At 37.4% G+C, this 16602-nt stretch overlaps 1 protein-coding gene across 9 annotated transcripts in view; it reads left to right on the top strand.

Moving 5' to 3' along the window:
* The first annotated feature begins 384 nt into the window (after positions 1-384).
* The window catches only part of LOC127425751 (LHFPL tetraspan subfamily member 2 protein-like), a 33086-nt gene continuing 16868 nt past the window's right edge, over positions 385-16602 (top strand). For 4 of the 9 annotated variants that reach the window (XR_007894690.1, XR_007894687.1, XR_007894686.1 and 1 more), the window contains exons 1-2: positions 386-552; positions 643-768. Coding sequence is in view for 2 of the 9 variants with exons in the window: in XM_051672021.1 (XP_051527981.1) it covers positions 14259-14667 (409 nt within the window). In the remaining 7 variants the exon portion in view is untranslated. Of the gene's footprint in view, positions 553-642; positions 769-14079; positions 14668-16602 lie in introns of all 9 variants that reach the window. The other 5 variants (XR_007894688.1, XR_007894689.1, XM_051672021.1 and 2 more) reach the window with 4 other exon arrangements.

Here is a 16602-nt window from a genome sequence, read left to right as displayed (position 1 = left end):
TTGTGTTCTGCAGAAGAAAGAAAGTCATACACATCTGGGATGGCATGAGGGTGAGTAAATGATGAGCGAACTTTAATTTATGGGTGAACTATCCCTTTAAACTTAGTTTCTCACCAAACAGACACAATGGTCCCCTCTATAGAGTTGCCATGTAAATACTACAACAAACTCAATTCAACTGTTTCAAACGTCAATATTGTTCGTTATATAGAATCTTTTTACTACCCTGTCCTATCAAAATTAATTTAGTTATATAGCTGTGATGAATAAGAGATATAAGATCAATGTAATTTTAGACTTGGTTACTACCACCCACCCCAAAGTGGGTGTCTCTTAAACTAGCATGAGCTGAATAAGGGCTGAAAGGATTCTGTAAAAAAAAAACATCTAAAATGTAACAAATCAATGAGAATTAGAGAAAGACAGTGCAAGAATCTTAAAATCTAGTGAGCAGCATGTTGTGCACCATAGGCGCGTTCCGAGAGCCATAACGTACCGAAGGGCTGGACCCTGGACGAAGGGGGTGGTGAGGGGGAAAGAAACAAGGGAAAGGTAGCTGATTCAGGCAACACTGGCATCATTTTGAGTGTCGAACGTACAATAAGTAATCTGTAAAACGATGTTTTTCCATGTGTTCGACAGCTCTGATTGTGGAGAAGCATGTGTCCGCTGTGGCTCTATTAATGAGAAGTAGCGTCACAAGAGTTCAGCTTCATAAGGAAGTTTAACACTTACCGCTCAACATCCCGTTCATTCACGAACATCACGGTAAGAGGGACACACTTTTCTGTGTTTGCGTTTGGGGCTGTGTGTTATTAGTTTGCACTGTTTTAAATCTACGTTTTGATAGCGTCGCAAATAGTCACAATGAACAAGGGAGATACTTTGCTATAGCTACTGAGGAATTATTCAATTTATCACTATTTAAAACAATAATTCAAAGAACTGTAATCCAGGCCGTCTCCTAAATATCAATTAAACCCCTTTCCTAAGTTGTTATTTTGTTCAAACTTTGACATGAGAGAAAGTTCCCAGACAATAACATGAGGCGCCGGTCAATTTAGTCAGAATTCACAGTTGTTTTAGTAAGTTAAAATTGGCTTGGTCTTCCACAAAATAGAAAGTACCATGTTTGTTTGGACATGGTAGTGCCACAGTAGGGTACAAAAAAAACTTGTCTTTTTAACTGCGGACTTCCTTGAACTTGAAATGTAAACTGCACTGGGTAGAGGAGGAGGCTGTTGTCATATGATAATTATATTATGTTACGTATGGTGGTCAAATAAAGAAAAGCCTCCATCGCCATCATTAACAGCAGGGATGCTCATAGTTTTAAGGAATGAGATCTACTTTTTCACCATGTTATTGCAGCAAGATCTACCATGTACAATAAAGTCTATACATTATCACAGTACCAAAATTACAGTAGTCGGTTGTGAAAATGTATGATTCTCAATACCAGCTTCAAAACCACCACAAATAATAACACTAAATAATATGTTAATTATGGAAGAATGGTTTCAAGTTCTTAAGTAATTATTCAAGACTAGTAAACAGTCAGTAATAAAATAACAATAAAAAACAGCAATAAATAGAAATAGATTAAAAATAATAGAACAAAAAATACAAATTAAGAAAATGTAGTGCTTTTTTAACAGCTTTAAAAGTTTTTAACAGCAGTAGGCTATCAAGCATTCAAGTAAACATTCAAAATGAAATGCAACATAAAACTACTTCTGGTCTTTACTGTGTGATTATAACACATTAATACTTTTTAAAGCTGCTGAATTTACGCAGTCAAGAGCAGTGAGTGTTTTCTCATTTTCTTGTTATGGTTGTTTGATTATTATAATGACACACTAGACGGCAGCAGGTCTATTAGCTTACATTTACACTACAAGTCCGACATCTTAATACAAATCTGCTTTTTTCTCTGCTGTTTACGTTCACTTTAGACATCACTCTCTGTGTTCAGGTGCGCATTAGCGCGAGCATTTTCGGAACACACGCACATGTTCAGCACACACACATACGCCGCCTTTCAATCAAACAGGGCGCAGCTGTTACTAGATCACTTGCGAATTATTACGTGCTCTTGATTACTTTCAAAAGCAGAATAAGAATATTAACTTTCTAATAAGTGACACAGGCCTAGGCTATCACAAATATAGCCAGTTATTTTTTTGTTATTGACGTTTTAATCAGACTACTTGTCCAGTTGGGCAAGTAAAATTCTCGATCACTTGCCCCTTCAAAAATACACTTGTCCCAGGGGGCCTGGGTAGCTCAGTGGTAAAATGCACTGGCTACCACCCCTGGAGTTCGCTAGTTCGAATCCCAGGGCGTGCTGAGTGACTCCAGCCAGGTCTCCTAAGCAACCAAATTGGCCTGGTTGCTAGGGTGGGTAGATTCACTTGGGGTATCCTCCTTGTGGTCACTATAATGTGGTTTGTTCTCAGTGGGGCGCGTGGTGAGTTGAGCGTGGTTGCCACAGTGGTACATTGTTTTAAAGGAGTTTTAGATATTATTTTGGAAAACAAGCCAAAAAAGACTAATCACAAATGTATTTTGTTCCAGTGTATAATGGGCTAAGACTCTTTCACCTTTATGTTCACATCGATCCATATTTAACTAAAAAAAAAAACCTTTATTTTCATAATAGAGCTGCGTATCGCCATTTTCTTCATGATAAGATATACACAGTGAATGTGACACATATATTATGATTCACTATGTTAAAATCTATCTGCAGCAAATGCATCCCCGCGCCAGAGTGTTCATCAGCGGGGAGAAGATTCAGTCTCTTCCCTGGTCACTCATTGACGCGGCGCTGACCACACAGAGCCAGTTTCTGAGTTTATTTTCATAACCCGCTTCCTTATTATCTGAACTTTAATAAAGGATGCTTTAAAGATATAACGCCGGGGTGTTTCATTGCGAAACGGAATGTGGCACAATAATCGTTTTATCTCAATTATCTTGTTTTCATAATCGTTGGAAGCCAAAATCGTAATTAGGACCTGAGCACTGATAGTGCGAGGACCCTGTTGTTCTTCTAGGCGTTTATTATTAGGGCCCAAGCACTGAAAGTGTGTAGGCCCTATTGTTTATCTAAGGATTTTTATTTTTATTATTATTATTCTTTTCAAGGTTTTCAAAACTTTTGGGGTACAAAAAATGCGTGAAAACTCTTGAAAGTTTGCACACACACATCAGAGTCGCTGGCCATTAGGTTGTGACAGAGTTACAGGTGGGGGGTGCAGGAGGGGCTCTGCGGCACCACCTAGAACATGGGCATGTTCGGGGGCTATGTAGCACATCCCTTTTGAGCTACAGTCACCAAACTTTGTACACATATAGAGCTCATCAAGCCGGACAACTTTCGAGCTGACAGTCATAAGCTCTGCCCAAAAGGAAGTTGGCCATTTTGGATTGTTTGAAAAATGCATGTTAAGGAATTTGATATACTCCTCCCAGGGATTTCATGTTACAGGTACCAAATGTGGGCGACATCATGCCAAGACATTGACGATGCTAAATTGCGAAGGGATTTTGATATATCGAATGGTGTTGCCATGGCGAAGCGATAAAATAATGTAAAAAAAAACGGAATAAGGAAATGTCTCATATCTTCTGCATGCATGGTGTGATTTTACATAAAAACTGAGCCAAATGTTTGTCCTTACAGGCTGATCACATTGATGTGGCTATTATGGGTCACGGCCGTAGCGCCACCAACTGGCAGAAGGAAGTGTGTCACTTTTAACAGACTTTGAAATATCCCTATTATGTTAACCTGAATTGCTTCAAAGTTTTTTAGAATACTGTCAAGACAGTGCAGATTTAAAATTCTGAAGGGATTTGTGATATCTTAAATAGTGTTGCCATGGCAACGTATTAAATGTCATTATTCCTTTTTGTGTATATTCACATGTTTTTGAGGAACTTGGCATGCTTGAAATTTTCATTATATTTTGCACACACATCAGAGTTGTCACCATAAGGCCTGGGAAAAAGTTAACACATGGGCATGGCTGGGGAGCTCTGTAGCACCACCTTTTGACAAAAGTCGTGTGGGTCAGTTTCTTCTACGATCACCAAACTTGCTACATATATTGTTCTCGTCAAGCCGTACGACTTTCAAAATTACAGTCATTAGCTCCGCTCATTTTGGATTGAATGTGCATTTTTTGAAAATTGCAGGCCCTGAACTTTTGAATACTCCTCCTAGGGGAATCATGTTACTGTCACCAAATTTAGGCAATATTATGCCAAGACATTGAAGATGCTAAATTGCGAACTGAGTTTTGATATATCGAACAGTTTTGCCATGGTGCTGCAATAAATTAAGGGTAAAAATGTGAAACAGAAATTTCCTTATATCTTCTGTGTGAATTGTATGATTTTGATGAAAATTCAGCTGTATATTTGGTAATGGGGGCTGATCACATTTATACGGCTATTATGGGTCACGGCCATAGCACCACTAACTGACAACAGGAAGTGTGACACTTTGTGTGACTTTGAAAAAGTCCTCTTATATTTACTCTCCCAAATGCATGAGGCCACCATGCTTTGTTTTCCTAGAGCCACTAGGTGGTTATGGCGCCTTAGTGCTTGGGCCCGTCATCGCTGCTTGCAGCTATATATATATATATATTTTTTTTTTATTTATTTATTTATTTTTTTTTTTCAAATTGTTTCAAATTTTTGAGGGCCTAAACATACTCGAAAACACATGAAACTTTGCACACGCATCAGAAGTGGCGAACATTTACATCTGATATGGGTTTCAGAATTAGGTGTGGCAAAATGGCTCGATAGCGCCACCTACAATCATTCAACGATGTGCGCTTTACGTTTGACCTACACGTACGGAAATTGGTACGCGTGTAACATGCCAATACCTACAAAAAAAGTCTCTTGGACCCCTGCCCTAAACTCAACAGGAAGTCGGCTATTTTTATTTTTCTCTTCAATTTTTGCTCAGTTTTTGCCATTTCCAGGCCTCGTACTTTAACGAACTCCTCCTAGAGATTTCATCAGATCTACTTTATATTTGGTTATTCTAATCTAAAGGCCTTGGCGATGCTAAATTGCGAAGCTTTTGAGTTTTCACTGCACGGCGTGGCTGTGACGGCCTGACAAAATTCGATGTTTCGCCATAAAACAGGAAGTTGTTGTAACTCATACGTACAATGACCAATCTGCCCCAAACTTCACGTTTGATAATAGTCCCGGCCTGAATACATCTACGTGCCAATATTCAGTTATAGTCATAGTGCCACCTACTGGCAACAGCCAATTCCATGTCTTGTACTTTAACAAACTCCTCCCAGAGATTTAATCATATCAAAATTATATTTAGTCAGTCACTTTTTTGGGGGGGGATTTTTTGGGATTTTTTCCCCTTTTTCACCCAATTTGGAATGCCCAATTCCCAATGCGCTTTTAAGTCCTCGTGGTCGCGTAGAGATTCGCCTCAATCTGGGTGGAGGAGGACGAATCCCAGCTGCCTCCACGTCTGAGACCGTCAACCCGCACATCTTAGTCACTATGCCACCACGAGGACTTAGAGCGAATTGGGAATTGGCCATGCCAAATTGGGGAGAAAAATAAATAAATAAAAAATTAAAAAACACTTCAGAAAAGAGTTAACCATTTTATGTTCATTTTAATCACATTTGGCATTTCATAACATCTCAGGTATTTTATAAACAAATTAATCTCCATTGTGATTGGATCAGTCAATTTGAGCCCACTTTGAACATTTTTCAGAACAAATCTATTCGCCCCACTTAAGAAAAACAATGTGTTTTATGGGGGCCTTTAGTTCTTGCAACAGGGGGACTTTTTACATCAAATTACTATCTTTTCACTTATTGGACAATTATTAAAAAACTTTTGTTAAAGTGGTTAATCACCATGAACAAAACTTAAAATGACAAAAAAAGTATTTTGTCTAAAAATAAATGTGATAATTTCAGGCATTTTCATTAGCGGTATAAATTTGCAACATTTTAAAAATTATAAAAAATTACATCAAATTACATCAAAATCAAACTTTAGACACTGTATGCAATGATCTCATGGATCAGAAATATTTTGCTGCTCATAGTGACAGGAAAGAGTGACAGGTGTTAAGGAAAATACTGTGTAGTTTACATTGCAAAAATAAAATCAAAAGTGCCTTTTACACCAGGGGGCCTTTAGCTCTGTTTTACCCAATTCATTTAAGTACCTTAAAAATACTATAGCGCATGAATAGGGTAATCATTCAGTATCATGCATTGGCGAATTCTCAGGGCCAGCAAAGCCTTCCCTGCTGGCCTAACATGCCAAATAAATAAATATTTTTCGTCCTTTCATTCTCAATCACCTTTTTGTCTATGCATTTTTAATCGCTTTCCACTCTTAATCTACAAACAAACAGAGAAAAACGAAAAGTTTATCCAGTCAGAATTTATTCCTTGATGCTTACAAGTGAAGTGTGACAACTGTTTCACAAATCGTATGCCCAAAGCAGCGCGTGAGTTTGAGCTTCAGGCCTTCAGAATCCCTCAACAGTGCAAATGAATGAGCAACTAAAGTCAGATTGTCAGATTCATCAGCCAATCAGATTGATTTATTTGTTCTTGGTGGGTGTGATCTTTAGTATATGTCCCGGTCGAGGCCTTCTAGCTGGCCTTGAGTGACGCAACCACGCTTTAAGTGATGTACGTAATTTGAAAGCGAAGAGCGCGAGATCGTCATCATTACCGTTATCGCTATTGAGAAAGAGATCCTTATGGATTTAAAAACACGAGATGTTCTGCATGACCGTGTGATTGCTTAATTTATTAAACAGGTAAGAAGGACTGATTTTCACTTCAAGTAAATTGGTAAGTGCTTTTTGCAATGTTATAGCAACATCAGGAGTTTTCTAAGTGTAAATTAGACTGCTTGAGCATTCAGTGTCGGATCAAGTTTTGAAAAGTAGTGCTGCGTTCCATTCAACTCGGAAAGTCGGATTTTACAACTTCCTTCTAGGAAAAGTGCAGTGGAATGCATCTTGAAGTCAGAATTACAACTTGATCAGAATCAGAATCAGTTTTATTGCCAAGTATGCTTACACATACAAGGAATTTGTCTTGGTGACAGGAGCTTCCAGTGTACAACAATACAAAAACAATACAAAAACAGCAGTAAGTATAATAAAAAAGAAAAAAGAAAAACTAATTATACACATACGTACAGACACACACACACACATACATACACACATACATATGGGTAGTGCAAATCTAATACAATCTGTTATATACAGTGTAAATACAAATCTGTTATGTACAGTGCAAATGTTTTGTTTTTTTTCTTCAGAGGAATGAAATGGCAGAAGAGATTGCATGTGTTGGATAAATATAAGAAAGACTAAACTGTGTATTGCACATAGTTATTGCTCAATGGGGCAATTTAACTGTTCATGAGATGGATAGCCTGAGGGAAAAAACTGTTCCTGAGCCTGACGGTTCTGGTGCTCAGAGCTCTGAAGCATCGCCCAGAAGGCAACCGTTCAAAAAGGTAGTGGGCAGGGTGAGTGGGGTCCAGAGTGATTTGGACCCCACATTGTTGTATGATGTCACACAAACATGTCTATACTCAGGGAGAGTAAGTGATAAACATTCACTTTATTAAATAATATCAATAAATTAGTTTGTTTCCACATTACATGATATTAAAGCTTGTTTAACAAACGCCTGCAGAAAGAGGTGTATAAAACATGGTAAATTATAATCTCTTTTGATAATCGTACACCTGAAGCACAAATGCTAGCGCTGCAGCATTGTTTATCTGGGCTGCTAGGAGACATCTCTAATGAGAGTCAAACCCCTGCTAAGCTAACGGGAGCGTTGCAGTTCCGAATATCGGGGAATGGAATGCATTTATGGTCGGAGATATCAAGTAGGAATATCCCACATCCAACTTGAATGTAACGCAGCATAACCGTGTACCATGATGAAATGAAATTTATTGCAAGCAACATTTAAATCACAAATTTTATTAGATAGATTTTTCCAGGTATTATAGACCTCCTTGGTAGATTCATATGAAAAATTATGATTTTTGATGTTCATTTCACAAAACAGTCGTGCTGCAGTTAAAATTAGGCTTGCTTGAGCATTAAGTTTCATTTCAAGTTCTGGCTTTCATGTGTGGACGTGTTTTTAAAATGTCAGTTGGTATTACTAGTTGATTGCCACGTAATGTATGATAGGCACAGGGCATCTTATTCATTGTGAAACTGTGTTTTCTTAATGGCATGAATCACACTGAAGGCTTAGACTTAAAATGTACGGCCCACGGCTGGTATCATGGATAGGCTAAGTACCTTGGTACCATCTCCTACCATCACTGTACCATGGTACCACCACATTTAATTTAGTAAAGTTCTTAATGTGGGTTGTGGCAAGATTTGGGGAGTGGGTACAGTTAAAAATAGTTTTAATGGTTTTGGATACCTGATTATATCCTTATTATTGCTGAGCCAAGTCTTCATTCAAACTTATAGGCATTACTGTGATATTTTCAATAAATGTCTCAATGCCTTTATTTTGCAGATCATTTTCTGCCAAGGAAACATGATGAAAAGTTAGGTCCAGAGTTTGTCTTTTAAAACTTGTCACTGGTGTCAATTTAATATTCATATGGTTGAATAGATTAGCCAGTAAATAATTACAATTATAAAATTTGTATGTACTGTAGGTATTGTACGAGAGTAGTACAGACAGTCAAGGGTTCCTGTCTGCTCAGTTTTGCTGGCAACATTTGGTCTTTTACCCATTGAAAATCCATCTGTCAACAATTCTGTGGACTTTGGATTCGTATTCATTTGGAGATGGAGAACCACTTCATCTCTTTTTAAGAGTGTTAATTTTTCAGCAGGAGAGACCTTTGTGTCCTCATCTCACAGCAACAGGCTCTGACATTCTTCAGGCCCCATGCCACTTTTCTTTGTGCTTTTGTGCCTCCTTTTTTGGGTAAATCATGTGGTGTGATTAAATTAAGCGTGAGCTCATTCTTTGTGTTTTTCAATTCAGAGACATTCTGGTGGTTCAGGGTAAACAGTGGCCGCTTTTCCACCATCGGACCGAACGTGAGGAACCGTTCCAGTATTATTTCCACTTGAGCATGGTTCAGCGTAGTATGATTACAAACTCGTTCTCGGCCCAGATTTCTCGGCACGGGTTAGCTAACTTCTCAACCCTGCTGGTGTAATGGCTTTAGTATGTGTCAACACAAGATCGTCAATTTGCCAACGCCAATGTAACTCTGGTGTAGCTGGCCAAGTTCGCTAGTATTTAGTGAAGTTAAATTTAATAAAAAGTAGTGTTTTTGGAATATATCAATGATTTTATGATGATGGGTTAACTAGTGTAGTGCCAACTGTCCTGGAACGGCACAAAACAACACTGTTTTGCAACGAGAACCATCCGGCCCGATGGTGGAAAAGCGGCTATTGGATCACAGTTGGGCAGCTCGCAATATAACTTTATAATCACACAATCAATGTTGAGGACCTTAAGGGCAGAACTAAAAAATTGGTAATTTATTGGTAGCCAAGAACCCCCCACTGGAAAAACTGTTTTAATGTAATTTGCGTTTTAATGAAATCATGATAAAAACAGCTATAACCAGGCATAAATAAAATCCTTTGTTCAATAAAGTACACTCTGATGCTAATGAGTTACTGCATTCAGAGTACTATCATTGAGGATTTTATTTAAAAAATGCCTTTAATTTTCATTATATACTCAGCCTAAGATTACTTAAAATTTGTTTTGATACCTTTCAGTCTGAAAATGGAGATGCCACGTCTTTTGTTTAGATTATGACTGTATTGGTAACTAGAATTGGTTCAAATTTGTTCTTTCTTAGCAACTCGCTTGCCTGTACAAACAGGCTGCTGTAAGGTTTGCTACTTGCATAATCTTGTGGTATTACAGTGAGGACTTGTCATAACACAGACCTTAATGAATGTTTTTGGATAGCTTGCAGCATTATCTTCTGATGACTCAAACTTTTCATTTCATAATTATCTTTGTCAAGTCAAGTCAAGTTTATTTGTATAGCGCTTTTCACAACACACATCGTTTCAAAGCAGCTTTACAGGAAATCGTGCATAAAAAATAAATTAATTAATTAAACTGTAATATCTATAAAATCTTAGAGTGATTATTGTGAAGTTTGATTAAATATGATTGTAAACTGTGTATAGAAATTATATAATACATGTATTTAGAACCCACTGTGAGCAAGCTGAAGGTGACTGTGGCAAGGAACACAAAACTCCATAAGATGTTGATTAATGGAGAAAAATAACCTTGGGAGAAACCAGGCTCACTGCGGGGGCCAGTTCCTCTCTGGTTAAGCAACATGAATATAGTGCCAATATTAGTTATTTGTGTGCAGTGCAGGTCATGGTTTAAAATTTGTAAATTAAGTAAGTGTTGAAGTCCAGGGTAAAAAAAAATAAAAATGAAGACTGAAATGATGTCTGGCTAGCACTGGCTGTAGTTTGTCATCATCACACAGCGTAGCAGTGGAGTCCGACACCAAGCAGGAACGGAGCTGGATCTGGCCGGCTCACCTCGGGATGTGGTTGAGACATGGAAACAAATAGAATAATATTAGCGTAGATGCCATTACATTTTATGCAGAGTTATAGATCATGATATATGTTTCTGGTTTTGGCAGACATAACTAAAGCAGCCTAATTGTGAGTTGAATTATAAATTAGGTGTATGCCTGGCTAAATTGATGAGCCTTTAGTCTAGACTTAAACTGAGTGAGTGTGTCTGCATCCCGAACAGTGTTAGGGAGACTATTCCATAGTTTAGGAGCCAAATATGAAAAGCATCTACCTCCTTTTGTGGATTTTGATATTCTAGGAACTATTAACTGGCCAGAATTTTGCGATCATAATGAACATGATGGAATATAGAGTGTCAGAAGGTCACTTAAGTACTGTGGAGCTAGACCATTCAAAGCTTTGTATGTAGTTAACAGTGGAAACTTATTCCATGATTCCTGATAATGTCTCCCAGGGGAAGCATGTATAAGGAGAAAAGCAGAGGCCCTAAAACTGATCCCTGTGGCACTCCATACTTAACTTTTGTTTGATTTGACAATTCCTCGTTTACACAGACAAAGTGGTAGCCATCTGATAAATAGGACCTAATCCATGCTAATGCAAGTACACAAATGCCAACATAATTCTCCAGCCTATTCAAGAGAATGTCGTGATCTATCATGTCAAAGGCAGCACTAAGATCTAAAAGCACTAGAAGAGAAATGTAGCCATGATCAGATGATAAGAAGTCATTTGTAACTCTGATAAATGCAGTCTCTGTATTGTGATGGGGCCTAAATCCTGACTGAAATTCTTCATATATTCCATTTCTCTGTAGAAATGAACATAGCTGGGAGGACACTACCTTTTCTAGTATTTTCGACATAAATGGTAGATTTGAAATCGGTCTGTAATTAGCCTGTTCTCCAGGAACAAGCTGTGGCTTCTTAATAAGCAATTTGATAACTACCATTTTAATGTTTCTTAGGACATGTCTTAGGATAGCAAGGAGTTAATAATATTAAGAAGAGGTTCTGAGATTACAGGGAATACCTCTTTTAAAAGCTTTGTTGGTATTGGATCTAACATGTTGTGGCTTTTGATTTTTTGAAAAGTTGTTTTAGCTCTTCATGACCAATGACAGCGAAGGATTGAAGTTGCACGTGAAGGAAAATTATGAGACACTGTTTTCTGAGGTACTGTGACAGTTGATTGAATAGTTCCAATTTTATTTCTGATTATTTCAATTTTATAAGTAAAGAAATTCATGAAGTCATTACTGTTGTGCTGCAATGGAATATCTGGTTCTGTCGATGCTTATTCCTATTCAATTAAGCCACAGTACTGAATAAACACCTAGGATTGTTGTGGTTATTTTCTATGAGTTTGCTAAAATATGCTGACCTGGCAGCTTTTAGTGCCTGTCTGTAGCTACAGACACTATCCTTCCATGTGAAGGATATGAAAATACCTCTAAATTTTGTATTCTTCCGCTTGTGCTCCATTTTCCAAGCTGCTCTCTTGAGAGCATGAGTGTGATCATTGCACCACGGTGCAGGGCTTTTTTCTTTAATTTTCTTTAATCGAAGGGGGCGACACTATCAAGAGTGCTAGAGAAGACTGTATTTATATTTTCTGTTATTTCATCAAGTTCTTCTAGGCTTTTTGGCTTACTGAGTATGTGAGACATTTCTGGAAGATTATTAGTGAAGCTGTGTTTAGTGGCCGAAAGAATAGTTCTACCTGAACGATAGCATCGTGTAGATTGAGTAACATTAGCTGATTGCAGCAAACGAGATGAGGTAATGATCTGAGATGTCATCGCTCTGCGGTAGAATTTCTATAGTATCAACATCAACTCCATATGGCAGAATTAAATCTAGTGTATGATTATGGCAATGAGTTGGTCCTGTCACATTTTGTCTGACTCCAAGAGAGTTGAGAATATCGATAAATGCTAAACCCAATGTGTCATTTTCATTATATATCTATTCATTATCTATCATTATCGTTGATTCATTAAACAACGAAAATGGAAAAGGTAACATACAAAAATATCAAAACATTGTTTTGGCCAACGAATATTGTAATTGAAGGAATATTCCGGGTTTAATACAAGTTAAAATAGCATTTGTGGCATAATGTTGATTACCTCAAAAAAAAAAGATCTGGAACAGTTCCTCCTTTTCTTTAAAAAAGCTCAAATCGGAGTTACAGTGAGGCACTTACAGTGGAAGTGAATGTGGCCAATTTCTGGAGGGTTTAAAGGCAGAAATGTGAAGCTTATAATTTTATAAAAGCACTTACATTAATTCTTCTGTTAAAACTCGTATTATTTGAGCTGTAACGTTTTTTTTTTTTGTGTCATTTTAGGGTTTGTTGACATTACATCATCATGGTAACGAAGTTGTAAAATTGCTGTAACTTTACACAGAAAAGGTTATGAAGCAGTTATATCACTCTAAATTCATGTCAACACACACATTTTTTAAATCTTGTGACTATAATTTTAAAACAGTGAGTATTTTAACATTTACTGATTGGCCCCATTCACTCCTATTGTAAGTACGTCACTGTAATCCAGAATTTTGTTTTTTAAAGAAAAGGAGGGGCAAGTCTAAATTAATTTTTGTGGTAATCAATATTATGCTACAAATGCTGTCGATTGAGCTTCACTTGCATTGAACCCGGAACATTCCTTCAATAAATTCTATAAATGTATGACATTTAAAACATGTGACAATCTGCCTTGATAAAAATGTGACCTGACATTCATGAAAAACACCTTGGTCCCAAAAGAACACATTTAAACTTTTGGTGAAAATCTGCCTTTTAAAATATAGTTGACCCTTGCCTTAATGTATGCCTGTGTGGTTTGATTATGTTTGCTTTTTCTTAGAGCTATAACAAAAATATGATGATAGTGACCATTTATTTTGGAGGGTAGAAATCACAAAAAGGATTCTAATTTAAAAGGGTTTTGAACTAGGTGTTTGAAACCAACAAACAAAACCTCTACAAGGGAAACACACATTTGCACAATTGGACTTTTGACTCCAAATCTTCTCGTTACTGAGATAGAGCCCATGTGTAGCCCTGTTTCCCCTATAGATTGTGTCAAAAGCTTTGTTGTTTTTGGTTCCAACTCCAACGTGTCACTTACAATTTAATTCCAAGGTTCTCCCTTTACTTGTCGTGGCCATAGATGGTTAGGACAAAAACTCTGATTAACATGGAAGAGATCCCTTTAATCACTTGTCACATTATTGTCTTGCATCTGGTTAGGTCACTGTGTTAAACTTAAAGAGAAGTTGATAAATCTAATAACTGAATCAGATTCAACAATTGTTCCTGGTATGGACGTCAGCATGCTGATTCAGATGTTTGCTCTTGAGCAATCTAGATATGATAGGGAAGAATGGTCTTAATTATAACTTCCTTAAACAAGTGTACCTCTTTTCTCTTTATAGATTTGCTGACTATGTATTCGTACATGAATGATGCCGTATAAATATACCTAAGAATGCCTGTTTTTGACGAGCCAGCTATGATAATACTACCAATGGACCTTGACTGATGTGCCTTCAGCTTCTTCACCTCAACAGAGCAGAAAACATTTCCTCAAGTACCGGCATAAAGATTTTGCAGAATGTGTCACGTCATAGTCACATGCCGGTCTATGTTATGGACCTTGATGAGCATTTTAGTGGCATTTGCCGAGGTGGTGGCATTTATGAGTGCTGATTGGCTAGTGGGATATGCAGATGGTTCAGAATCCAACTTCACTGTTTCCACTTCACTCCGCACCAACCAGCGCACCCTGGGTATTTTCAACCGCTGCCTCAAGTTGGCAAACCAAAAGGTGGTCCAGTGTGGGCCCTACGCCACAGAATTCATGGAAATAGCCAGCGGATTCTGGCAAGCCACAGTTATATTTCTAGTCATTGGAATCGCTCTCCTGTGCATAGTGGGCATACTATCGGTCTTCAGCATGTGTTTACAAAGTATCTTGAAGAAGAGCATATTCAATGTGTGTGGCCTGCTTCAAGGAATAGCAGGTAAGAAAGTATAGCACTGCTTTCTTAGGGTCTGGGTCTTGCCAGTCTCTTGTGGTTATCTTTAGCCTTGTTTTTCTCAAGCAGCACTTAACTCAGAAAATTAGGGAGTATATTTAAGTCTTTCAGTGAAGATGCCCTCTGAATTCTTTGAGCTCATAGCGTTCAGGGTTTGACATTCCTCTGGTGACCTCAAAAGCAGTGCTGTCTAATTACATCACTCTCATCCTTGTACAGAAAAGACTGTCTGAATATTACGGCATTAGAAATATGACTTACTGTCTCTCTGGTGTCTACTATGTTTATTAGGGATGCCATAAAATATTGATTATTGATCGCATGTTATTTTTATCAATATCTTTGAGGCATCGATATATTAAAATGAGTCGACATTTAAATTAGAAGCCCAATTGGCGTGCTTTCCAATTCACTCAGTTGGCCTCTGTTTAACAGTCTGGCGTAATAGCGTTGGGAGACCACAAGATGGCGATACAACATTTACTGAAGCCGGTCGCGGTCACGATCACTCACACACACACACACACACACACACACACACAAACACACACACAGGACGAGCTGCAGCGGCACAGATGGCAGTTTGCAGGTTAGTGAAACCAGTGTAACTGCGCAGTGTTTATTATGCAATTTCTCTGTAAGTAGCCATGAATAGGTCTTTCATTCAAGCTGTCAAACCACAAAAAGACATACTTGTTATTGAAAATACATTGTGTAGGCTCTATGAAAGATACTTATACACAATATATCATCCAGTTATACTAGAGTAAATAATCTTTGTACTTTGATAATAATTCGGGTCGAATTTAATGGACAACAATGTGACGTGCTCCGTGACACAACAGAATGTTGACATTGAGCTTTGGCGGTGTGTGCGTAACTTTGTAGAAATAAATAATTGTTTTGAATTTTATTATGTACCATGTCGTCCGCCAGATGCGTACGATGTGCGACCCCCTTTAATTTACCCTGCCGCTCACAGTTTACCAAAGTTGTTATGAGAAATATTTCTGAAGAGACAAAGACTATTGTGCAATGAGCAGCAATATTTATATCAGGTAAAAAAATTATATATGCCGATAATCATCGGGAAAATCTTAAGATTATCGATGCATGAAAAAGGCATAGATCCCAAGCATAATGTTTATAAAACCTTGTTAAAGGGATGGTTCATGCAAAAAATTATGTCATCATTTACTCACCCTCACGCTGTTCCAAACCTGAATGGCTTTTTTTAACTTTTTTTTTGTGGAACACAAAGATTGTGCTGTAAAAACAAAAGTGCAGTGCTTTTTGAATAACACTCAAAATACCAGGGACTAACAGATCAGTCCTTATTAGGGCTGAGTACAAACTTCCAAATTCGATTCCGATTTACAAACTTTTGATTCCTATCTTGATTTGATTCAATATTGATTCATATGGGTACATTTCTGTTACAATGTCCATTTTGCTTACATTTAAAAGAAATTCTCTCTCAGCTAATGCTCTTAATTATAAAGGAACCTTCTTGGCAACCCTTCTTGGTACAATTCGAAAATATTAATTTTACAAATAATATTTTATCATTAGTTTTTCATCAAATTGGTCACATTTTAGCTTTTGAAAAATGCAGTCTATTCCATTAGTTAATGTCTTGAAATTGCATATATTATGTTGCATATATTTTTGTTAAATTTCTATTGTTTACTTGCATTATTTGTACTATTTACAAGTATTTTCATTGATATATAGAACACGTGCTTAATTGGTATCGTCTCTTTAAGGCTAGCGGCATCTACCAGTAAGCGCATTTAACGAGAGAAGACGTGCGTCATTTCTTTAGCGCATCCATATGTGATTGGAATTAAATGTATCTTTTTTTGTTGTTTTTAATCAACAACTCACTCTAAATTACAAACATTATTTAATGATATATCG

This window comes from Myxocyprinus asiaticus, chromosome 3 (assembly GCF_019703515.2).
Source record: "Myxocyprinus asiaticus isolate MX2 ecotype Aquarium Trade chromosome 3, UBuf_Myxa_2, whole genome shotgun sequence".
In the NCBI taxonomy this organism is placed as follows: domain Eukaryota; kingdom Metazoa; phylum Chordata; class Actinopteri; order Cypriniformes; family Catostomidae; genus Myxocyprinus; species Myxocyprinus asiaticus.
Note: the sequence above shows the minus strand (reverse complement) of the source record. Positions and strands in the feature narration are given on the sequence as shown.